At 34.4% G+C, this 24954-nt stretch overlaps 1 protein-coding gene across 6 annotated transcripts in view; it reads right to left on the bottom strand.

Annotated features, from left to right (window-relative positions):
- Ckap5 (cytoskeleton associated protein 5) overlaps positions 1 to 24954 on the bottom strand; it is a 103064-nt gene that overhangs the window by 46641 nt on the left and 31469 nt on the right. For 5 of the 6 annotated variants that reach the window (XM_077798116.1, XM_077798120.1, XM_077798119.1 and 2 more), the window contains exons 2-13: positions 19737 to 19830; positions 18235 to 18428; positions 16498 to 16704; positions 13200 to 13371; positions 12095 to 12227; positions 11775 to 11875; positions 9839 to 9952; positions 8377 to 8481; positions 4446 to 4535; positions 3971 to 4135; positions 3296 to 3424; positions 2392 to 2574 (exon numbers count right to left, since the gene is read on the bottom strand). In XM_077798116.1, coding sequence (XP_077654242.1) covers positions 2392 to 2574; positions 3296 to 3424; positions 3971 to 4135; positions 4446 to 4535; positions 8377 to 8481; positions 9839 to 9952; positions 11775 to 11875; positions 12095 to 12227; positions 13200 to 13371; positions 16498 to 16704; positions 18235 to 18428; positions 19737 to 19793 — 1650 coding nt within the window. In that variant the 5' untranslated portion in view covers positions 19794 to 19830. Of the gene's footprint in view, positions 1 to 2391; positions 2575 to 3295; positions 3425 to 3970; positions 4136 to 4445; positions 4536 to 8376; positions 8482 to 9838; positions 9953 to 11774; positions 11876 to 12094; positions 12228 to 13199; positions 13372 to 16497; positions 16705 to 18234; positions 18429 to 19736; positions 19831 to 20283; positions 20370 to 24954 lie in introns of all 6 variants that reach the window. The other variant, XM_077798117.1, reaches the window with a different exon arrangement.

The raw sequence follows: 24954 nt of genomic DNA, 5'->3' as shown, positions 1-24954 counted from the left end.
ATATAAAAAGGGTTGGGAACGGGCAGGAGTTGCAGCTCTGTGGTATCGTGCTTAACTATTAATACGTGGTGTTGAGTTTATGATTCTCAGAACCACATATAAATAAATAAATAAGATAAAAGTGTATTAACAATTAAGAAAAATTTTTTTTTTGAAAAAGAAAAAGGGTTGGGAACATAGCTCAGTAGTAAACTGCCCCCGTGTTAAATCCCTAGTACCCAAGAAAAATCAACAGAATAACCAACCACCAAATAAGACAACCCAATAATGGGAGAAAATACTTGGAAATCATATATGGGAGAATTCCTAAAACTAAACAATCAAAAACAACATAAAGAGCTGCGGTTGTGGCTCAGTGGTAGAGCACTTGCCTAACACATGTGAGGCACGGGTTCAAATCTCAGCACCACATATAAATAAATCACCAAAATAAAGGCCCATCAGCATCTAAAAACATATATAAAATAACAACTCAAATCAAAATGGGCAAAGGTCCTGAATATATATTTCTCCAAGCTGGGCATGGTGGAGCATGTGACGTAATCCCAGCAATGTGGGAGGCTGAGATAGGAGAAGTATAAATTTGAGGCTAGCCTCAGCAACTTAGTGAGATCCTGCCTCAATTTTTTTTTTCATGAAAGAAAATGTAGGAATTTATTGAATGCTTCTTAGGGAGTAAAGACGAAAGGTTAACACTCTATATTATAACAAAAATCTAAAAATATTTGAATATTCTCCCCCCACCTCCCTGGCCCCCAAAGTTCCACTACATACAGTTGTCCAGTTTTCATCAAAAAATTGAAATCCTCAGCCATGGCACATACCTGTAATCCCAGACCCTTGAGAGGCTGACTGCCTCAATTTTTTAATATATTATTTAGAGTAGATGGACACAGTAACTTTATTTTATTTTTATAAAGTGATGCTGAGGATCAAACCCATTGCCTCACTCATGTTAGGCAGGCACCCTACCAACTGAGCTATAGCCCTAGCCCTGTCTCAATTTTTTTTTAAAATATTCATTTTTTAATTGTAGTTGGATACAATACCCCTATTTATTTATTTTTATGTGGTGCTGAGGACCGAACCCAGGGCCTCACACATGCTAGGCGAGCGCTCTACCCCTGAATCACAACCCCAGCCCAAATTTTTTCAAAAAAACTAAAACAAAACAAAACAAAAATGACTGGGGCTCACTGATAAAGCAACGAGAGAGAGAGAGAGAGAGAGAGAGAGAGAGAGAGAGAGAGAGAGAGAGAGAGAGAGAGAAAGATGGCTAATAATCACATGAAAAGATGTTCAACATCACAAATCATTAGGGAAATGCTGATCAAAATTTCAGGATAAATGGACAAGTAAAATGTAGCATATCCATACAACAGAATGATATTCAGCTTTAAAAAGGAACAAAATACTGACATATGATACGTTATGGATAAACCTTAAGGACATTAATTAAGCAAAATTAAATAAGTCACAAAAAGATCAATACTGAGGCTGGGAGTGCAGCTCAGTGGTAGATTGGCATGTCTAGCATGGGTGAGGCCATGGGTCTGATCCTTAGCACCACAAGGAAAGAAAGAAAAACAAATATTGATGAGTCTACATAATAAAGGGTATCTAAAATAGCCAAAATAACAGAAACAGAAAAAAAGGGCTGGGGATGTGGCTTGGTGGTAGAGCACTTGCCTAGCATGTTCAAGGACCTGGGTTCAATCCCTAGCATCACAAAAACAAACAAACAAGGGAAAGAAGAATGGTGATTACCAGTGGGTGATGAAAGGGGGTTTGAAAGATTATTGTTTAATAGGTATAGAATTCAGTTATATAAATGGAGTTATGGAGATGGATGGTAATGATGGTTGCACTAATTATGAATATTTAATACTACTGAACAGTATACTTAAAAATGACTAAGTATACTTAAAAATGATTGGCCTAGTGATACATGCCTGTAATCCCAGAGACTTGGGAAGCTGAGGCAGGATTGCAAGTTTGAGGCCAGCCTCAGCAACTAAGGGAGATCCTATCTCAAAATGAAATAAAAAAGCTAAGGATGTAGTTTAGTGGTAGAGTACTTGCCTAGCACGTAAGAAACCCTGGGTTCAATCCCTAGCACTGTCCCCCCAAAAAAGTTAGGATAGTAAATATTGTTATGTATATTTTACCATAATTTTTTTTTTTTGGAAAAAAAAAATGCACTCCTGTAATTTTTATCTCTGTAAGCCAAATATATTTCTGGAATATATGTCTTCATTAAACATGCTCTGCTTTATTTTCAATGTGGCCAACGAACTCATTTCTCAAATGAAGTCAGACTGGAAGAATAATCATGAACCTCAGACTCAAACTCTACCTTACTAAATCCTCATTTTTAAACCATCTATTAACCTTAGCAGTAGGTGCCTTTTTTAAGAGTCCTGGTTTGGGTGCTGAAATGTCCTTTGTGTCTTTATCTCCTGCAGCCCCTGAAGTAGTAGTCCTTCCAGGCACAGGTTTAAATTCCTTCTTATCAGCTACTAGTCCAGCTTTCTTACCATGAACCAATTCTACTTTTTCTGAACATTCTTTGATCTAGAGAAAGAAAGTGAGATAAACATCATTTAGCCCAACTTTGAAACACAATGACCACATTATTACTTATAAGTCATTTCCAAACCACGACCATATATATAAGAATTCAGAGAAAAGTTTCCTTTTTAAAGATAAATCATCAAGATTTTCTTAATAGTAGATGTATTATATGTTTTACTTCTTTACAAATCAGAATTATAATAAACTTATGATGGCCATAATTTTGATGGAAGACATTCACATTTAGAAAGGTAATTTTCTAGAATATTAGAAACGAATTTATCTCACAATGTTGTTTTCATCTTTTCTACAGATTGGGCACTCAGCTTTTGTTTGGTTATAATTTGAAAGATAGTTCAAATATCACCATTGTAGCCTAGGATAAAATTTAAATCCTCAGTAGTTATGCTTTCAAACTCTACATCTGAACTACGAGTAGAGAATGAAATAAATTTCACAAATTGATTATTGGCAATTTTTTCTTAATGAACAGAAAAGATTAAATTGCAAACAAAAAACACCAAAAAACATTCCCCCAAATTGTTTCAATTGTGCATGGGAGTATGCAATGTAATACATCTTAATGGGAATTGTAATTTTTAAAAAATGGAGAAATCTGGATCAAAACTATACTAATACTTTCTAATTTCCAAGAGACAAAATCACAACACCAAGAGACAAGACTATTGTTTAATTTCATTATAATTCATTACTAACCTACCTTATCAAGTTTGAGTTTGTCTACATCGGCTAAGAATGGGTTTACTGCTTTCTCACCAACCACCTTCAAAGCTGTACCCAATGCTTCAAATGCAGCATCTCTGACTTCAGGAGCAGAATCATTGATGTGCTACACTCGGAAATTAAGCAAAAATATTCATGAATACAAAGTACTTTAGGAAATATTACTTCAGATATTTTAATTCAGGTTGGTAGTTCTTGGATAAAAATTACATCTTTCCTTTGCCAATTAAGAGTCACTTTTTCACAAATTCTTTTTGGGTTAACACAAACTCTGGTTATCTACTCAGCAAGCCAGTGCTTCCTTTTTTCCCCTTACCATCTGTCTAAAATTCCTCACTCCCAAATGATCCTCAAATACTTCAGATTTGATGCCTAAGCTTGGAAAGATCCAGTGTACATCAGTATGTGACCAAGTAAGAAACAAAGTGTGTAACAAGTAGTAGAATAAGAAAACTAACTTGTGCTTTCCTTCAAGAATAGGAACACAGCAGTTACTAGAATTTGGATTCAGTCTCAAAAAATGCATAGGATCTACTCCTCAAAAGATCATTAATCTACAGTATGAAAGTCAAGTAGTTACTGTATATAATTAGTAAGAAGAAAAAAACTTGCCTAAGTATAAAATATCCCAAATTATAAAGATAGTCCATACCTTAAGTAGAGCAGCACAAAAAGGCTTTAACAAGCTCTTTGGCAGGGTAGAGGCAGTGCAGTGACGGAAACTTCTTGCAATAAAAAGAGATGTCTGTTGCTTAATGGTTGGATTTTTATTATCCATTACTGCTAAAACATCCTCACTGATGTTCTGTAGTGTGGTCTTTTTTATTTTTTGAGAGAGAGAAGGGGAGAGAGAGAGAGAGAGAGAGAGAGAGAGAATTTCAATATTTATTTTTCAGTTTTTGGCGTATACAACATCTTTGTTTGTATGTGGTGCTGAGGATTGAACCCGGGCCGCACGCATGCCAGGCGAGCACGCTACCACTTGAGCCACATCCCCAGCCCTGTAGTGTGGTCTTTAGAAAGAAGATTGATCAATGAGATTTTCTCAGTTGTGAAGAATAGTTAATATAAAATTGATATAAAATATAAAATTTAGATAAAGCCACAAATTCACTCCATCAACTTACAGTAAGGAAGATTGCATCAATTGCCTCCTGTAAGGCTTGTACAACTTGAGGTTTCTTCTCTTTGAATTTCTCCAAAATGGTTGGCACAACCTGCAAAAGTGAAGAGCAGTAATTATATCTGGCAACAAAAAGGAATGAGGGGGCTGGGGTTGTGCTCAGCGGTAGAGCACTCACCTAGTGTGAGCAAGGCACTGAGTTCGATCCTCAGCACCACATAAAATAAGTAAAATAAAGGCATTGTGTCCAACTACAACTAAAAATAAATTAAAAGAAAAAAAAAAAATAAGAAATGAGGGCCGGGGCTTGTAGCTTAGTAGCAGAGTGCTTGCTTAGCATGTGTGAGGCACCGGGTTCAATCCTCAGCACCACATAAAAATAAACAAGTAAAATAAAGGCATTCTGTCCATCTACAACTACAAAAAAAAAAAATAAATAAAAAATTAAAAAAAAGGAATGAAGCACAATATAGCATGACTGAACCAAAATTTTCAAAATTATGTTAAGTAAAAGCAACAGTCTCAAATGACCCCCATATTATATTATTCCATTTACATGACATGTCAAGTCCATAGAGACAGGGAGCAGATTAGTAGTAACCAGGGCCTAGAGGGAGAGAAGAGTGGGTAATGACTGCTACCAGGAACAGGGTTTCTTTGGGGGGGGGGAACTAAAAATGTTCTGGAATCAGGGATGATAGTTATACAATCTCCTTACATTTTAAAATCACAGATTTTTACAATATTTACCTCTCAAAAAATTATTAAAAACAATGAAGTTGGCTTTATTAAAAAAAATTAAAACTGAATAAAAAGTAATTTCCTTTTTAAAATTTTTTTAGTTGTAGATGGACACAATACCTTTATTTTATTTACTTTTATGTGATGCTGAGGATTGAATCTAGTGTCTCACACATGCTAGACAAGTTCTCTACCACCGAGCTACAACTGCAGCCTCTAATTTTCTTTTCTGAAGGGCATAATAATCTTCCACTGGAACAATTAAAAGCTTTCATCCTGTTGTCTCTATATCCTGTATACAATCATAATAATTTCTATCTGTAACAGCTCTCATTTTACAAAAAGTATAAATACCAGCTAGGAGGATTCAGGTGAATAGTTCAGTATATAATTCTTTCTCTCCACTCAAGATGCTGATATACCTTATTGATTTGGGGTGTCATCTGTCCCTTACAACACAAAAGAAAAAAGAAATAGTACCAAAAATTTTAATAATTTGTTATCAGAATTATATCTTCAAGTCTCAGTGTAGATAGTAAAGTTGAAATTTTTATAGGTTTAGATTTATTGTCTAAAGTATTATTAATTCATTAAACATTAATGGCTAATATATACACTGAGTGCCAGGCACTGGGTTAGCAGGGAAATAAAAAATCTTTTTTATTTTTTAGAGGGTTCTGGGGATCAAATTCAGGGCCTGTGCATGCTAAGCATGTATTCTACCACTAAGCAACATCCTTAGCCCGAAAGATTTTTTCTTTTCAGTACTATGGATTGGACCCAAGGGTCCTCTACCACTGAGTAACATCCCAAGCAATTTTTATTTTGAGATAGGGTCTCATCAAGTTGCCAAGCATGGCTTTGAACTTGTGATCCTCCTGCCTCAGCCTCCAGAGTAGCTGGAATTACAGGCGTGTGACACTACACCTGGCAACCAAAGATTTTTTTTTTTTTTGCGGGGGGGGGGGGTATACTGGGTATTAATTTGCTATGCAAATTTTTTACCACTAAGCCAAATCCCCACATCTTTCATAGATTTTTTTTAAAAAAACTTTTTTTTAGTTGTAGTTGGGCACAATATCTTTATTTATTTTTAAGTGGTGCCAAGGATCGAACTCAGTGCCTCACACATTCGAGGCAAGAACTCTTATCACTGAGCTACAACCCCAGCACTATCAAAGATTTTTTAAAGGTTCAGAAAAGATAGCAAAGTCAATGGTATCCCCAAAAATTATTTTCAAGATTTCACAAAAGTGACCACAGACCAGGAGTAAGGTTTCCTTGAGAAATAAAATTGACTTTTTAATATAAGCTATAAAGCTTTAAAAAAATTATAATGGCTACAAAATTGAAGTTTACTTTTATAAATATCTCACAAAAGATAGTCTATAAATAGCTAAAGCAAACAAAGCTCATGCCTATAATCCCAGCAACTTGGGAGGCTGAGGCAGGTAGCTGGGAAGTCTGAAGCCAGTTTTGGTAACTCAGTGAGATCCTGTTTCAAGACAAAATAAAAAATATTAAGAGCCAGGGGTAGAAGTAGAATAGCCCTGGATTCAATCCCTAGTATCTCAGGGGGAAAAAAAAAAAGTCAAACACTAATATGTTTTGTTATCATACAGTATATATTGTATAGTTTAAAAAAAAAACCTTTAGTTTTTTATTTTTATGAGCTATAACCCCAGTTCCTACATCATAAAGTTTTGAGAAAAAAACAAAACAAAACTCCAATCATAGAGTGCTGGAGACGTCTTTAAGCTGAACAACAACGTGAAACAAAGCCAGAATCAGAACTCAAACCGAAGGGACTGGTAATTAGCCAAACATTATTTAGTAAATCAAAATGGGTTTTAAAAATTGTTTTTACCTTGAAAAGTTATTTATCAATAACACAAAAATGACCAAAAGTTAGTTAATATATTGATAGCTTACACATAGATATAAATACTATATACAGTTATAGATATAAATATTTGCTACTATAAAAATACACACTATTGATACAACTTATTTATTTATTTGGCTACCAAGGATTAAACTCAGGGCAGCCACATCCTCAACTCTATTTTGTATTTTATTTAGAGACAGGGTCTCACTGAGTTGCTTAGCGCCTTGCTTTTGCTGAGGCTGGCTTTGAACTTGCAATCCCCTGCCTAAGCCTCCTGAACCTCTGGGATTACAGGTGTGTGCCACTGCACCTGGCCCAAATTATTATTTAAAAAGGTTTTAGAGACCTCTTTTAAAAAATTATTTATTCATTAATTTTTGGAGATAGGGGTCTATTTTGTCCAGGCTGGTCTCAAACTCCTGGTCTCAAGTAACACTCCAGCCTCAGTCTCCTGAGTAGCTGGGAATATAGGCATGTGCTATGGCACCTGGCATTTGATCTTTATTTTTATTTCCCTGGTAAGAAATCAGTCTTGGTTTATTTTTATTTAGTAGTATCTTCTTTGTTAAGTTGTCTGAAATTATTTTTAATATTATGAGTAACCAACTTCTAAATACCATAGCTCAAGTGAAGCTAAATAATAACTTCATAATATAAAAACTGACACATGATTAGGGACTATTAAGGGACTCTTATGTCAATCTAGGAAATTAAATGATCAAGTGACTAGGAGGTTAAACTCTAAAGTTCAATTTTCAGGATGCTAAATCATTCTAACTAATTTAGACCAAAATTAGAGCTAATGAACAACTACCACAGTTAAAACACCTCAACACATTTTATATATTAACTTCATCTAATGTTTGATATTACCTTACCTACTCTTAATTTCATTCTGGTCCTGGTTATTAAAATTCTTTTTGTGTGGGAGTAGGTATGCTGGAGAACTCAGGGCTCCTCTACTGAGCTATACCCCCTCCTCATGGTTGTTATAAAAATTCATAGTTATATTGCATATAGTTGTAAGAACAAAGCAAGATATTAATAACAAGCAAATAAATCAACTCAAATAAGTACTTTTGGCCAACTGCCTGATTTTCCACATAAGCCTTATGAATTTAATAGTTGTAACTACTATCTGTTGATATTTGTGAGGAGCTATGTTGAATAATAAAACTTAGTGAGAAACTTATTTTGCCCAATATACAAAGATCTATGCCAAAAAGTTGGTTTAAAGCATAAAGCGGTCTAGCTGGCCATTTTTGATAATTTTGTGGATTTATTTCTGAAAAGAAGTGTTACTTACATGTCCTGCATATTGTCCAAATTTCTTTCTTAGCCCAACAGCCAGGCCAGTAAGACATTTTGCTGCCAAAGCTACTAACATGACATTGGTGTCCTTTCCAACAACCTACAAAGGGGGATAAAAAGGAAAACAAAATAGTCACAGCCCTATAGAAAGGTGTTAAAGTGTACTCTCAAAAGAACTCTGAATGTTATTACACTCATGAAAGACAAATTTTATTTCTTATAAAAGAATAAAGTCTTTATTCCTCTTCGACAATAGTGAATTTAGAGGGGTTGGGGTTGTGGCTCAGCAGTAGTGCATTTGCCTGGCAATTTGAGGCACTGGGTTCGATTCTCAGCACCATGTTTAGATAAATAAAATAAAGGTCTATCAACAACTAAAAATATTTTAAAAATAGTGAATTTAGGAGCCTCCCTTCATTATGTTTACTCTGCTATCTTCAAGTTCTACCAAAACACACACACAAAACCACAACTTCAAATTGCTAATTCTCTACTAGTGGCATATCACTGGCAGCACTGTAACTTGCAGGAGGAGACCCTGATAATGATAGAGAAGCTACAGGTTTACTGACTTTGCTTTGAGATAGGAAAACCAAAAGAATGTTATCTCTGAAAGATACCATACGGCAGCAGTTCTCTAATATTTATACCCAAGAACCACCAATGGAAACTGCTGCAGGTACCTTCAGGAAGGTAATGGGACTCTAAATTACAAAAATCTTTGCAACCATTCCTCTCTATATCCACAGTGTTTGATCTCTACTTTAAGATTTTATTAAGGGCTGGGGATGTGGCTCAAGTGGTAGCGTGCTCGCCTGGCATGTGTGTGGCCCAGGTTCGATCCTCAGCACCACATACAAACAAAGATGTTGTGTCCGCCAACAACTAAAAAATAAATATTAAAAAATTCTCTCTCTCTCTCTCTCTCTCTAAAAAAAAAAAAAAAAAAAAAAAAAAAAGATTTTATTAAAAAAGAAAATACTGCATTAAAAAAAACTGGCAACAACATTCAACTTGGGTGGACCTACACAACACCAAAGAACTATTCTCTAAAAATGATTCTTTCTAAGTATTTATTGACTTTATAATTGATCACATATTTCTTCACTTTGCTTGGCATGCTGATGCTATAATACACTGTGGTATCATTTGCTATTTAATAAAAAATACTGCATATTTAATATCTATACAATATTATATTCCACAGAATTATAGAACTATATTTTTGTTTTTAGATCAGGAAGACCCTCTTTTCTAATTTTTTAGAAGCTAAATCCTCCAAATTAACCTAGGACAATTTTTAAAAATATATGTCTATAATCCAAATATCATCAATAGTGTTCCTTAAATGGCAATGTACTTGTCGTTAAAAAAAAAAAAATTACTGAATCACTAATGAAGGGAAATTCAATGGCCTGGGCTGTTAAGATAGCAATGCTGAAACTCCTCCCACTTACCTTCTTTAATGCTTTTACTAAATCTGCATAGTCACCCGCTTCCAATTTGGGGTTCTTCACTAGTACTTCTACAGCCTCCAGGGCTTCTTTTCTTTCTTGCCATTTTTTTGCTTCCTGTAAGATGCAAATGAGTCACTTGAAAGATAGCAGAATGAAAGCCTATTTTTTGCACCCTACTAATTCAAAAGTGCCAAAACAAAACATAACTTTTTGTTTTCAGAAACTTTGTCTAAAGTTAAAAAACAAAATTGCAAAACTGCTACCAATCAGAATATTTTGTTCATACATTTTTTGTGCACATATAACAATGTATTTTCAAAGATTTCATAACCTTAATATAAATACAATGTTATACTTTTCCATCTCATTTACTAGGCAAATGTTAATAAATAGGCATCAAACAGAAAACATCATAAAAAGCATTTCTAGTCCATCTTATAGTGACATAATTAAAATAAAGGAAATTCTATTTTGACAGCATTAAAAAGACAAGAATAATCATATAACCAGCAACCAAAACAGATCTAACTTTGGAAGTCAGTTTTCTGATTGTGAGTATAATTCTAATCCTTGTTTTATGATTATAAAGTAGAATATGTTTAATTTGGGATCAAATAATCATTCAACAATTTGAATACCCATTATTTGAAAGAACAGGGAATACAAAGATTGACACCCTGGAGGAGATTATAATTTAATCCAATTTATCAAATGTTTATTTGTCAGTCAGAAGTTAATTAGATACTCAAGGAATTGATAGTATATCCAGAAATGTCTTCAATAAATAATTATGAGATCATAACTAGAATGAAGAACATGTACAAGCTGTTTTGTTACAGAACCAGAGAAATGAATTTAGTTGAGGTGGTTAGGACCCTCCTGAAAAAGTGATGCTTAAGGTGAGGCTTAAAAGCTGAAGAGGTATTATTTGGAGAACTATTGAGAGAGGAATATTATTGGTAGAAAAAACTGCATATGTTAATACCTAGTGGGTTTTTTTAAAATGTTTTTTTAGTTATTGATGGATCTTTATTTATTTATATGTGGTGCTGAGACTCAAACCCAGTGTCTTGCACATGCTAGGCAAGCACTCCACCACTGAGCCAAAACCCCAGCCCAATACCCAGCGTTTTTTTTTTTTTTTTTTTTAAATAGTGGTACTTTTGCTACTGGGAGATGCCCAGCATGGCCTAAAATAGGAAAGAGAGAATAATCAGAGAAATGGCTGGAAGATAAATGGGGTCTTCAAATGTGCCACAGATGGTCTCCATGTCCATAGAATGATCTCTAAGACCAGTAGAAGTCACTGAAGAGTTTTATCAGGTTTTAGTATGGTAAGTTTGCATTTTAAAAAATGGTACCTAAAATTACACTGAGAAATGTGACAGGAAGAGGGAAAAATAGATGGTGGTAATTGGCATAAAGTATTTTTTTTTTTCAAATGGACATGTTAGCAATGTCTGGAGACATTTTTGATTATTATTATTTAAGGGAATGGTACTACTGGTGGGTAAATGCCACAGATGCTGCTAAATATCCTACAATGCACAGGAAGCTCCACCAAAACAGTTATTTGGGAAAAAAAAAAAGGGCAACAGTACCAAGGTCAAGAAACCCTGGGTTAATGTAGTGGCAGTAGGGATGAAAAAAGGGGGATGAATTTTGAGAGCTATTTAGTGGTAAAATCAGATAACAAATGATGAAAAAGAACTCAAGAATAATGTTCTGATTTTTGGCAAAAAAATGAAACGAAAAGTACCAAAATATTTGCATGTACAAAGTAGTATGGGAGGTAAGAAAGCAACTAACTCATCCTATTAAGGAAGATATAGTCTGCAGGAGAATATACCAGAAAAGGGCTCAGCGGAACATTTTCTAACTCTATCCAAGTAATTATTTAAAATGAAATAAATAAAAGAAGTTTAGCCATACTTACAATTTTGTCATAAAAGTCTTTGGGAAGTTTGGAAAGGATCTCTACTGCTTCCAAAAGCTCATAAGCATCTATTTGAGGCACCTCATCACCATCATCACCACCTTCGAGGAGGAAAAACAAAACAAAACAAACCTTAAAAATAGAAAGGTTTTACTTTAGTTACTAGTTCTTTCACATCCCTGAGGGGTAATAGTAATTAGTGCCACATGAAACTTAAAATTTATGAAAGCTAGTCCTTCAAAATATGCCCAGTAACAGAATCTTGTGGCAGTGGCAGTACTTACTAATTTTTATGGAAACTGGAGTTTAAATGAGCTTACCTCCCTCAGCATCTCCACCAGCAGACTGCTGCTGTTCCAATTTAGCTTCTAATTCTTGTTGGGAACGCAGAAACCGACTTGGTTTAGGAGCACCTGTTGGCAGTTTGACCCATTCTTCTTCAAGTTCTTTCAACTGAAAATATAAAAATATTTTTATAAAACTTATCTACATTCTACCGTTAGAGAACAAACTTAATATTTATATTCACTTTATATTGGCACTCACTTTCTTTTTTTTTTTTTTCAAGAAAAAAAATTTTTTTTTTTAAAGAGAGAGTGAGAGACAGTGAGAGAGAGGGAGAGAGAGAGAGAATTTTTAATATTTATTTTTTTTTAGTATTTGGCGGACACAACATCTTTGTTTGTATGTGGTGCTGAGGATCGAACCCGGGGCTGCACACATGCCAGACGAGCGCGCTACCGCTTGAGCCACATCCCCAGCCCTCAATTTCTTATTTATGTGGCTTTAATAGGGCAAACAAGAAAAAATAAATTTAAATTGTATATATTTTGTTGCTTAAGTCAAATCAACTTATATTTACTACACTGAAGATCTATGTCTCAAGCAGTAATGGAAGAATAAAATCCATATTTTAAGACAATCTCATTAGTTCATGAATTCAGATTATATTCTGTCAGAAATGTCTCCAAAACTAATTTTAAGAAAAAGCCAGATATAATGTGCTTCACCAAAATAGAAAAGTCCAAGTCCTGCTACCTAATAGAAATATAAAGCGACATTTTAAACTGTTACAGATTTAACACTAGCATACAGGAATTAAGAATGGAGCTGGGGGGGCTGGGGATATGGCTCAAGTGGTAGCGCGCTCGCCTGGCATGCGTGTGGCCCGGGTTCGATCCTCAGCACCACATACAAACAAAGATGTTGTGTCCGCTGAAAATTAAAAAATGAATATTAAAAAAAATTCTTAAAAAAAAAAAAAAAAAGAATGGAGCTGGGGGGCGGTAGCTCAGTGGTAGAGTGCTTGTATAGTATACGGGATTATGTATAAGGACAGAAAAGGACAGAATATCAACAATGATAGAAAGGGAATATTTTCATATTAACCTTCTGCAAAGGAAAGTAGAGAACTTTGTGCCTTACCTGAACAGAATTTATATTTTGTAATGGGGGTCTCAGAGCATCCCGAATCCATCTATAAATCTCCACAGCAATTAGTTTGGCTTCATCTCGAACAGCCTTTTCTCGAGACTCAAAGAGTTTTGGCAATACTTTGATAATAGGCTTAAGCAAGATGATTTTGGAACCAAATTCACTAGAAGTAAAAAAAATTGGGGGAAAAAATCATCAACACCCAATGTACTTGGATTGGGTATGCATGCATAATTTTATACCATTTATTAACAGAGTTATATACATTGAACTTTTTTCTTTTAAGGCAGCAAAAAGAAAAAAGGGGAGGGAGGAACTATGTATGTATTTGGGTGTCATCCTTAAAAGAGTATTTTTTAATGTCTAGGGCTCAAGATAACATTACCATTTTAAAATTAACTTTCGGACAAGGAATAATTCAAACTAAAGGACAAAGACATGTAGTATCTTAACTATATAAAAAAATCTAAAAAAAGTAAGTTAGCTAATAAATGTATAGATGAGTGAAATCTACTTTAAGTAAACTTTAAATATTCTTATAATTAAGATAATTCACTCAACCAGAAGATTACAAATCCTGGCAGTGTTTCATTACTGATTTTGCTAGTTTCATACTATAACTGCATACAATTTAAATTAAATCTCTTTGCTTTAGTTTTTCATGGGGAAAATAATTGTAATCTGACTTCATTTAGAAAGGTATCATGCTGGGTGCGGTGTGGTGCATGCCTGTAATCCCAGCAGCTAGAGAAGCTGAGGCAGGAGGATTGTGTGTTCAAAGCCAGCCTCAGCAAAAGTGAGGCGCTAAGTGACTCAGGGAGACCCTGTCTCTAAATAAAATACAAAATAGGACTGGGGATGTGGCTCAGTGGTCAAGTGCCCCTGAATTCAATCCCCAGTACCCTCTCTCCCCCAAAGTTATCATATTTAGAGCCAAGTAGGGATGCACATCTATAATCCCAGCAACTGATGCAGGAGTTGCATCAGGATGATGCAGGAGGATACCATGTTTGAGGCCAGCCTGGGAAATTTAATGGGATCCTCTTTCAAAATAAAATAAAAAGGCTGGGGATACAGCTCATTAGTAAAACATCCCTGAAATCAATTCCTATTAGCAACCTCCCTCAAAAAAGAATATAGCATATTTAACCTTATATATCTATCACATAAAATTTAACAACTTGAAAATATAGTATGTGATGGATATATAAGTTTCAATTTTAGTTTTCTGAAATCACTACTAACATTTCTGAACAATAAATTCTGGAACAGGAAGGATTTACTTATGAAAGAAACACTGAATTTCTGAATGAGTAGTATGACCTAAATATATTGTTTATTATCTAACATGTATAAATATATTTAATTTGCACTAATTTAACAAAATTGTTCAGCAATAGCTATAGGCATATTCCAATAGATGAAAGAAAAATGTGAAAATACTTTCCCAAGAAAGTGATTTTTAACAATATTCCTGGCTATGTTATATATTTATAGATTAAAATAACTAAATGACTCTTAAATCTCCTTTAAAATGTCTTTTATGTTATTAGGAAAGAAACTTAACTTGGCTCAGTTGATCTTTAAGTCTAATGGAAAAATTAGAAATTATGGTGATCTTAAACCATTTAGTTTTGGGTTATTTAACATGATGCCTGAAGAACCTAATAATTGAGTCTCTTAAATCTTCCTTTGAACAAAAGAAGGGGGAATTCTTCCTTTATATTACTATTGTTTCATCTTATTCTTTTTTTTTGTTTCTCTAGCTTAGCCTATTTCTGAAAAATAGAAACAAATAGAGAGAGCAAATCCACATGGAAAACAATTACCATAACAAATCCAAACCTAATTTTGATATTAAACATATTACTATAGAAAAAAAATTGAAAGATTTAAAGTCTGTGTTAGGGACAACAGAATGTTTCTGAAACTCTTTTGAAGCTACCACTAACAAAGATAACTTGAAGAGATTTTGGAACTCCTAGTTTGGCTTCAAGGTTCAAGGTTCTTAAAGATCAGATATCTACCTAGTTCCACTATAAATTCTGAAATGCTTTAGAACAATTAAGAACCACACCAGGATGGACTAAATAACAAAATCAATAATGAAGACAGAGCTAGGGATATAGCATGAGTGAGGCCCTGGGTAAGAGCCCCAGTATTAAAACAACAACTACTACTACTACTGCTGCTGCTGCTGCTGCTGCTGCCATCGCTGCTACTACGAGGAAATATCTAACAAGAAGAAATATCTAATTTGTTCTTTCCCTACTCTTATTTCCCAGTCAGTTAAAAGATGAAATAACTAGAGTATGTGAGAGTTTAGACTAAAAACTTCTAATATAAAGGTAGAAGATTATAGTATATTTTGTATTTTATTAGGGAATAGCTCTACTGATACAAGCACAATTCTGATACTTAAGTCAATTTGCTAAATTTCTATGAGAAAGAATAAATATATTATTTGATTCTCATAAAATACATATGTACTCTAAGCTAGAAATAAGGAAGACTTTATCACATAAGTATCTAGGTGAAGTCAAATTTTTGCAAAAGACAATATAAAAGTTTAAGACATAAATCAAAGTTAGTTTAACAACATTAAAGAATGATGATTTCACTGTTTTCTAAGGTGTCTAAAGTGGATAGTATTGGAGATAGGATATCAGATTAGAAGGACTGCCAAATCAGAAAAAAAGTACTGATCTAAGTCAGAGTTTCATAACAAATTGCAGCCACTTATTCCTGAACGAAGATTCCATTCATGAAAAGCTTCATGCCAAATGAGAAATTCTAGGTTTGAAAATGACTTATTATGTAAAAGTTATTTTCTATTTGCTGATGCTGTGCTTCTGCTTAAAAGCATATAGCCGTTTGCTTCCACTTTGCCAAAAAAATATCTAAATCAAGATTTGCTATTGCCAACAAACTGTCTTCATAGCCAACACTTCAAAGTACATAAGTCTGTACTTGAGGACAGAAAAAGAAACTGGTGAAATACCTTGGGAGTACATTTCTACTAGATGGCTAATTTTGACTGGCTGACAAGTACCCCTGTTCATCTTCATTAGAAAGGGATTTAGAGAAAGTAATCATATAACACACTTGAAGGCTAAAACTACCCAATACAAAGTGCCACATTTGAGGAATGACTTCATCTTTTCCAGATCACTTTCCTGTTGTGGTATGCCAAGTCAAGTTTAGCAGTTTCCATTTCTGTTTAAATTAGGAACCCAAACTCAGTTGACATCCTCTAGTTAACAGAACTAAAGCAAAGGAAAAATCTTACCTTAAGGCTTTCCTCAGTGTCTCTATACAGGCCACAATTATCTTGGGGTTCTTATTGTCCAGGCCTTTTAGAAGCTCTTCTTGCACAGCCTCTCCTTTCTCAATCTCTATGTACATGAGACAAATCTCTATGCCAAGTTCCTTGGCTTTGGCTTTAGGCTGGTTGAATACTTTACTAACAACACCTGATACAACTTCTCCTGTGGTTCTACAACATAAACAAACACCACCAGACACAAAAGACATGCTTTAGTAGTCATGGAAATGGGGTATAGAAGTACTTTTACAAATGCTTCAAAGTAAATGAGTTTCTAATTTGTAAATTTACATTTCAGAACATCAATAAAACCTTATGCAAGCGACAGTTTAAGACATATCACACCATAGCTTCAGTTTATAAATGTAAAAAAATTCAAAGAAGAAAGCAAAAATGTCTTTAAATCCTATCCTATTTCCTATGTTTGATATCCATCCTTCTAGACCTTTCTCTAAAGCATGTCTCTCTCTTTCTCTCACGTATGTGTGGATATACAAGTATATGTTATAAAAATAAGAGTACAAAGTGTTTGCTTTTTGAAAAATTTTAAATCACTTTAAATACTTCTTTGGACAAGAGAATTTCTTCATACAAGGGCATAAAAGGATATATGTACCTTTAATATGAAAAGACTGCTCTCAATTCCTCAGCAAAGTTTTACAGTAACGATTTGAGTCTCCACTAAATTAAATAAAATCTATACTCCTGGGGACTAGAAGAATTGGGTGGGTTGGAATTATGTACAGGATTTGTCAAAAAAGTTGTTTCTGATATTTAAAAAAATGAAAAAAGCAATGGTTTGCTGGTTAACTAAACTTTCATATGATTTCTTCTCTTTATTGGTTCAATTTTTCTTAAAGTTTTTTTTAGTTGTTGAGAGACTTCATTTTATTCATTTATTTACAGGTGGTGTTTGTTGAGAATTGAACACAGTGCCTCACATGTAGGCAAGTGCTCTACCACTGAGCCACAATCCCAGCCATAATGTTTCAATTTTTGAATCAAGTACATCTTTCTTGTGCACTCAAGTCAGGTCCCAACATCTTTCTTGTGCACTTAAGTCAGAATCCCAACTCTGATTAGTATCAAAGATTCTAATCGATGACATAAAGACGTTAAAAAAAAAAATCATTAGGTTTACGAGGTATAGGAAAGTGGGTAAATGCAAACTTCTCTCACCTGTAGCTCAAGTCAAACAAGCCACGAGTCACAGAGTTTTAGTCAGCGCTCCCTCTCCCAGGAGATAAAATGTCTAAACTTTAAGATAAAAGCTCAAGATCTGATTTCTATTTTTTGGGGGGAGGGGGTACAGGGGATTGAACCCAGGGGCACGTAACCACTGAGGTACATCCCCGGCCCTTTTTATTTTGAGACAGGGACTCAATAAGTTGCCTAGGTCCTTGCTAAGTTGCTGAGGCTGGCCTTGAACTTGTGATCCTCCTGCCCCATCCTTCTGAGCCACTGGGATTACTGTTGTGTGCCAATGTGTCCAGCTCTGACTTTTGTTTTAATCCTTTTAAAGAGATCCCAGGTACCATTTAGACTTTGAAAGTGAAAACTATGAAAAACAAATATCAAGGAGTTACAAAAGTAAGAAAATTCTTATATTCTAAAACTGTTAATAACTAAGGATTTATAAATACATGTAACCTATATAGCTCCTGACAAGGATTGTTACCAGAACAATTAGAAACTGCTTACTTTCCTGCTACGTGGGCATTTTCAACATAAACAAGTGCAGCTTCTAGTCCTTTCAGTTGAACCACTGCATTGGAATCAGTGACAAATTTTTTGATCAATCCTAAGAACTTGGACCATTCTGGGCTCTTTTCATCCTTTATTTTCTGGAAGATCTTCAGGGCTTCTTCATATCCACTTAACCTTGCTTTCCACAGCTAAAATAAAAGTAATATTTTTGAAATATTAATCATTTTGAAAATATAATGATATTATCTACTATTAATCTGGAAGAGAAGAAGTAAAACTGAAAATCTTATACAAGTAATTTGAACAAAGGACACCATGAATGGAAACAAGAAAGGAGCTTAAGAAATTCAGATAATTTTCAAAAAAAAAGATAAATGTGTTTCATTTTGTTTCCAAGTATTAGTTGCCATTGAAGATATTGAAACTCAAGCATAAGAAATCACACTGATGAAACTTCCTATTCTCCAAAGGATGCTATTTTTAAGCATCATTTGTGTAACATTAGGAAGTTCTATACTATACTATCAATTTAAGAAAAAATTTTATAGCTATACATAGATATAATATCTTTGTTCAATTTTATATGGTGCTGAGGATCAAACCCAGGGCCACACTTTTGCAAAGCAAGTGCTCTACTGCTCAGCCACAACTCCAGCCCCTATACAACAGGTATTTAATATATAAAAACCAATATAGTTTTGGCCCTCCAGGAGCTTACATTCCAGTATTAGAGAAAGACTACTTTGTATGATTAAATACAAAGTAGCACAGTGGTAAAGTACTTGCCTAGACTTGCCTAGAATGCACAAGGCCCTTGTGGGGAGGGGCCTGAATGATGGTGATTATTACAGAGAATGAAGAAGTGGTTCTGTCTGAGGACACAGGAACTAAACTTTCAAATTTCTACTCTTCACAGGTAGAATTCTAATGATACAACTGTGTGAGTTAATAATTCTATTCTGTATTTTTAATAATCAACAACCATAAATTTAAATAATGAAGATTAAAGGAAACTAGTTGTTAAGAACACAAAACAGGTAACTTGAGAACTTAGAGGAGAATAAATTTACAAGGGAGAGAATGAAATACAAAAAAAAAAAATCTACTAACTGGTAGATATTTGTTGTTTTAAAAATTATTGAAGCCAGGCATCATGATGCGTACCTATAAACCCAGCTACTTGAGAGGCCGAGGCAGGAGGATTGCAAACTGAGGCCAGAATGGACAATTTTGGGAGATCTTGTTTCAAAATAAAATTGCATGGGATGGGGATTTAGCTCATCGATAGAGCTTCAAATCTTTCCCAAAACTCAAAAATATTTTTAAAATTGAGCTGGAGACACCTATTTTCAAAGACATGAAATAACATGCATCTAAAAGGCACTAGTGTTTTTTGAAACTGCCAATGTTTTCACATGCTTCTAAGTAAGAGAGCAATCCCATTGGTGCCAAAACAAGTCAATAACACTGAAATTTAAATTTCAGATGAGTCTTACCTTGTGTTCACATTTTTGATCAACTGGCAATTTCAACCATTCACTGTCATCTCCCATTGTGCTTCCAGTTTTTCCTTGGAATTAAAAGTAGTTCCTAGTCAGATAAAAGTAGACACTTATTATTTCCAGCAATCAACTTGTCTCTTAAGACAAAATTCTTTTTCGCAATTATTTTGTATTGTATGCAATACAAGAGTAAAAAGTCCATTCTCTGATCAAATGCCCAAGTAATTCCATTAACAGAACATTTTCTAAAAACAACAAAAAAAAGTTAATCAAAAAATCTAAATCTAAATCAAGGTTAAGCATTTTTAAAAAAATGGTTATATATTTTGCCAAAGGAAAACTTAGATACTTGACCAAACTAAAATAAAATCAAAGAGCTAAACTACTTGGCCTTTTAATGGGTGTGGAAGACCAAAATATGCCACTCCAAAATCTATTTTTTTTGGCATATTTCCATCTGGTCATTCAGAAAAGTTTAGACATGGGAATAGCTCTGAAAAGCTGTCCTTTTAAGAAGTTAATAAATATACAGGTAACCTACACTAGTAAATAGCAGAGGCAAGCAGAGGTCTTTTCTCTGAGGTCTTCCATCTGTCTAAAAATAGGATTTGGGGATGATGGTATCACCTGGAACAGAGAAAGATTGCCACAGATGTTACTTATTCTTCTGAGGGTAGTTTACATGAGAAACTTTATCAGCTTAAGGAGACAAGTTTCTATTTGCTGTGCTCTCCTCTCCTGCCTCCAGAAGCCCTGAGCCCCTATTCCTTTCTGTAGCTCAGGATGTTATAAAAACTTCAATCACTTCCCACATAATATGTTCATTAACTCAATTATCAAACTTTTGGAGGGCAAAGAAAAAAAATTTCTCTCCCCTAAAAGAGAACAAGAAAAGAGTTTTGGAGAAATCATTCTTTCAATTGTTCACCTAAAATTCCTGATAGAGGCCAGGTGTGGTGGTGTATGCCTGTAATCCCATTGGCCAAGGAGGTTGAGGTAAAAGGATCACAAGTTCAAAGCTAGCTTCAGCAACTTAGCAAGGTCCTAAGCAACTTAGTGAGACCCTGTCTCTAAATAAAAAGGGCTGGGGATGTGGCTCAGTGGTTAAGTGCCCCTGGGTTCAATCCCTAATACAAATAATAAAGGGAAAAATCTCAATGCTACACAACTCTCTATCTAATTCCAGTAAATATGATTATAGTCCATGTTTACATAAATTAGCAAAAAATTAAATCCCTGAGTATTCCTTTATAAATGTTGCATTTTTATTAAGGTTTATAGTCCATGTTCCTTTAACAAATGCTATCAATTTAGATAACACCCTTTTTTTCTGATTACAAAAGTAATGTATGTTAAATGAAAAAAATTTAGTACCTACTGAAAATACACAAGGAAGTAAAGTACTGAAACATAATTTACCACCTAATAGTTACCAATTAGTAATTGCAATGAATGCAGTGTATAAATTATATGAAAGAGCTGAGTGTGCAATGGTGCAGGCCTGTAATCCCAGCATTTGGGAGGCTGAGGCAGAAGGCTTACAAATTAGAGGCCAGTTTCAGCAACTTCACAAAACTCTGTCTCAAAAATAAAAAACAAAAAGGTCTGGGATGTAGCTCAGTTGTAAAGCACCTCTGGGTTCAATACTCAGTACCACTAAATAAATTAATAAATTAATTTAAAAAATGAATAAGAAAGATAATCCTCTTGTAACATTTCTCTTACCACAGACATTTCCCCCTATTTGAGAATGTGACTTAATATCTATATAGCACTACATAGAAGAGATCCTGCTAACCTCTCTATTCCCAATCCTAGTTTCACATAAAATATATTTTCAGTAAATACTTGTTTAACAAATATATACTGCGGTAATTTCTATTATGAATTGGGTACTGGGCAAAGTCCTTTTAAATGTGTTATTACACCTGTATTAACATCAACTACATGGGGAAAAAAGGGTATTTTCCCCACTTCACACACTAGCTTCATAAAGATTAAGTAATTTGCCAAAACAACACAACTGGTAGGCAGTGTAATTATATCTTATTCCTTCCTTTCAAAAGAAGGAGATATTTCAGGAAAAGTTATATTTATATAAAAAGAAACCTGAATTGTGGAAGTTTTGTTTGTTTTGGTACTGGGAATTGAAATTACTGAGCTATATCCCCAAGTCTTATTTATTTATTTTGGTAATAGGGTTTAAATCCAGGGTCTTTTAACAACAAAGCCACATCCCTAGCTCTCTTTTTTTATTTTGAGACAGGATCTCACTAAGTTACCTAACCTGCTAACATCTCAATTCAAACTTTTCAAATTCTATAGTGAAGGACTGTCCCCTCCTCCATAACTTGCTAAGTTGCTGAGGCTGGCCTTGAACCTGGGCTCCTCCTGCTTTAGCCTCTGGGGTTAAAGTCTCTGGTGTTACAGGTATGTATCAATGTACCTGGCAGCAATGTGTTTTAGAGTGAGTCAAATCATAATATAGGATCTGAAGAAACTCATAAATTCAGCAATGGTGGGACAAACTAGTGCAGTAATGTGGACAACAGTATAGGACTATCTAAATTGAAGATGCATGCATCTCACCATCCAGCAATTTCATTTCCAGGTATATACCCTAAAAACTGATGCAAAGGGGCTGGGGCTATAGCTCAGAGGTAGAGCGCTTGCCTAGCATGGATGAGGCACTAGGTGTGGTTCTCAACACCTCATTTAAAAAAAAAAGTTATTAAAAAATGTTTAAAAAAATTGGATTGGGGTTATGGCTCAGTGGTAGAGTGTTCGTCTAGCACATGCAAGGTTCTGGGTTTGATCCTCAGCACCACATAAAAATAAATAAATAAAAGTATTGTGTCCAACTTCAACTAAAAAATATTTTTAAAAATTTTTTAAAAGTACAATGAATATAGTGATGTATTCACAAAGTGAAATATTAAATACCAGTGAAAAAGAATGAATTATGAAGTGCTTTTCAAACTCTATAGTGAAGGACTGTCCTCCCTCCATAATTAATTGTACACTGGCATGTTTATAAAATACACCAAAATTATTAGATTTTAAAATTCCCAAGGTAAATGCAAAACGGTCCAGTTGCTATGTAAACAATTTGGCACTTCCTCAAAATGTTAAACACAAAATTATCATTTGATCCCACAATTCTACTATAGCCTAAACCAAAAACCAGCCCAAATATCCATCAAAAGATGAATAAACAGTGATATGTACATGCAATGAAATATCACTCTGCTATAAAAAGGAACAAAATACTGATAAAGCTACACCATGGATGAATCCCAAAAACAATATGTTAAGTGAAAAAATATGTTAAGCTAAAGAGAAAAGATCCCACACTATATGAAACAGATAAATCTATACAGAAAACATGCAGACTGGTGGCTGCCAGGAGTTTGGAAGAGTGGGGAATGAATAGAAAATGCTGAGAGAATGAGGGAGTACTAACAGGTTCTTTGGAATGATGGAAAGGTTTTGGAACTAGATTAGAGGTGGTGGATATACAATATGGGGAATGCACTAAATGTCACTAAGTTGTTCATTTAAAAATGGTTAATTTGAGGGCTGGGGAAGTGTGCTCTAAGAGCTGAGGGCATAGCTCAGTTGGATCAGTAGTAAAGTGCTTGCCTAGCACATGTGAGGCACTAGGTTCGATCCTCTTTACCACATAAAAATAAATAAAGGTATTGTGTCCATCTAAACTATAACAAAAAATTTTAGAAAAAAAAAATGGCTAATAGGCCCTGGGTTCAATCCCCAGGACTACTTTAAAAATAAATAATTAAATTTTGTTATATGAATTTTACCTCAAATTACTTTTTTAAAAGTTCCTCTAGGTGATTCTAATGTGCAGCCTGGGATGAAAATCTCTAAATTTACTTAGTAAAAATCTGAACTGCAAAAGTAACCTTTACCTATCAGACTATTTTTCAAAGAGAAACACTCAATGAAAGCTTTGAAAATACTCTACAACCAAGATCATGTAAATAATAATATTCAGTTGTCATATTCTGAGTTCACTGCAATACTTTTTGTTCCTGTTGTCCTATTCTCCTTTTAGAAACACAAAGGAAATGGCCAAACTAACTACCCCATATAAAATTTAGATGCATTGTGTTATAAAATAGCAGATGTCATTTCTGAATATATAACCTGGTTTTTAAAAAGTTGTTCATGATTTTCTTCCTTCTTATGCAAAGGAAAGGCCTGCTGTATACTAAAAACTTATATGGCCACTAAAATAATGGATTCAGTGTTTGTGTATACATGTGACACTCAGCACTCTTGGTCTTTGTCTTTGTTCAGGATTGATATACTAAGGGAAAAAAAAGAACTTTATTAACTTTTCCCCATAATTATTTTAATTTAAAAATATTTTCAGAATTTTCCACACAAAAAAACATACATAGTATATGTGTCAATGAGTTATGAAGTATTACAATAAAACTGGCAATCTAAAAATTGGAACACTGTCATTACTGTACCTGTGTGTTTCTTCCCACCCCATCCTTTTTCCCACAGAAGCACATTTCTAAAATGTTTGGGTTTATGCCTTAATCACATATCCCTAAGTAATAAAATTAACTGTGAATGATCATTTGTGAGCTCTAGAAAAAAGGTTATACTGTATGTAGTCTTCTGTAACAAGTTATTTCACAATTTTGCTTGTGAAAAATAATCTGATGGTCCACTTTCAGGATATAGTATTTTGCCTTAAGTGTAAAATCAGAGGTAAGATAAAATCACAATCATTTTGAGCTTCCCAACCTGTATCCAATTGTAGCCATTTTAACTACAGCCCTTCCTTTGCTGCCCCAATTTTAAAATTAGCCAATCAGGCATATTGTAACCCCAAGCTCCTTCTATCAGAGCAGGGGCAGTGCTGCCTTAAGGATGAAAACAGGCAGACTACCAGCCCAAGTGTGCTTGCTTGTCAGACTCTGTTCAGTAGCACACCCTTCTGCAGAAGTAAAAAGTTTGGCTTTCAGGGCTGGGGATGTGGCTCAAGCGGTAGCCCGCTCGCCTGGCATGCGTGCGACCCGACCCGGGTTCAATCCTCAGCACCACATACAAACAAAGATGTTGTGTCCACCAAAAACTAAAAAATAAATATTAAAAATTCTCTCTCTCACTCTCTCTTTAAAAAAAAAATGAAAATGTTAAAAAAAAAAGTTTGGCTTTCTGAGTATGTGCCTAA

Source organism: Urocitellus parryii, chromosome 4, assembly GCF_045843805.1.
Source record: "Urocitellus parryii isolate mUroPar1 chromosome 4, mUroPar1.hap1, whole genome shotgun sequence".
Taxonomy (NCBI): domain Eukaryota; kingdom Metazoa; phylum Chordata; class Mammalia; order Rodentia; family Sciuridae; genus Urocitellus; species Urocitellus parryii.
This window is presented reverse-complemented; position numbering and strand designations above follow the sequence as displayed.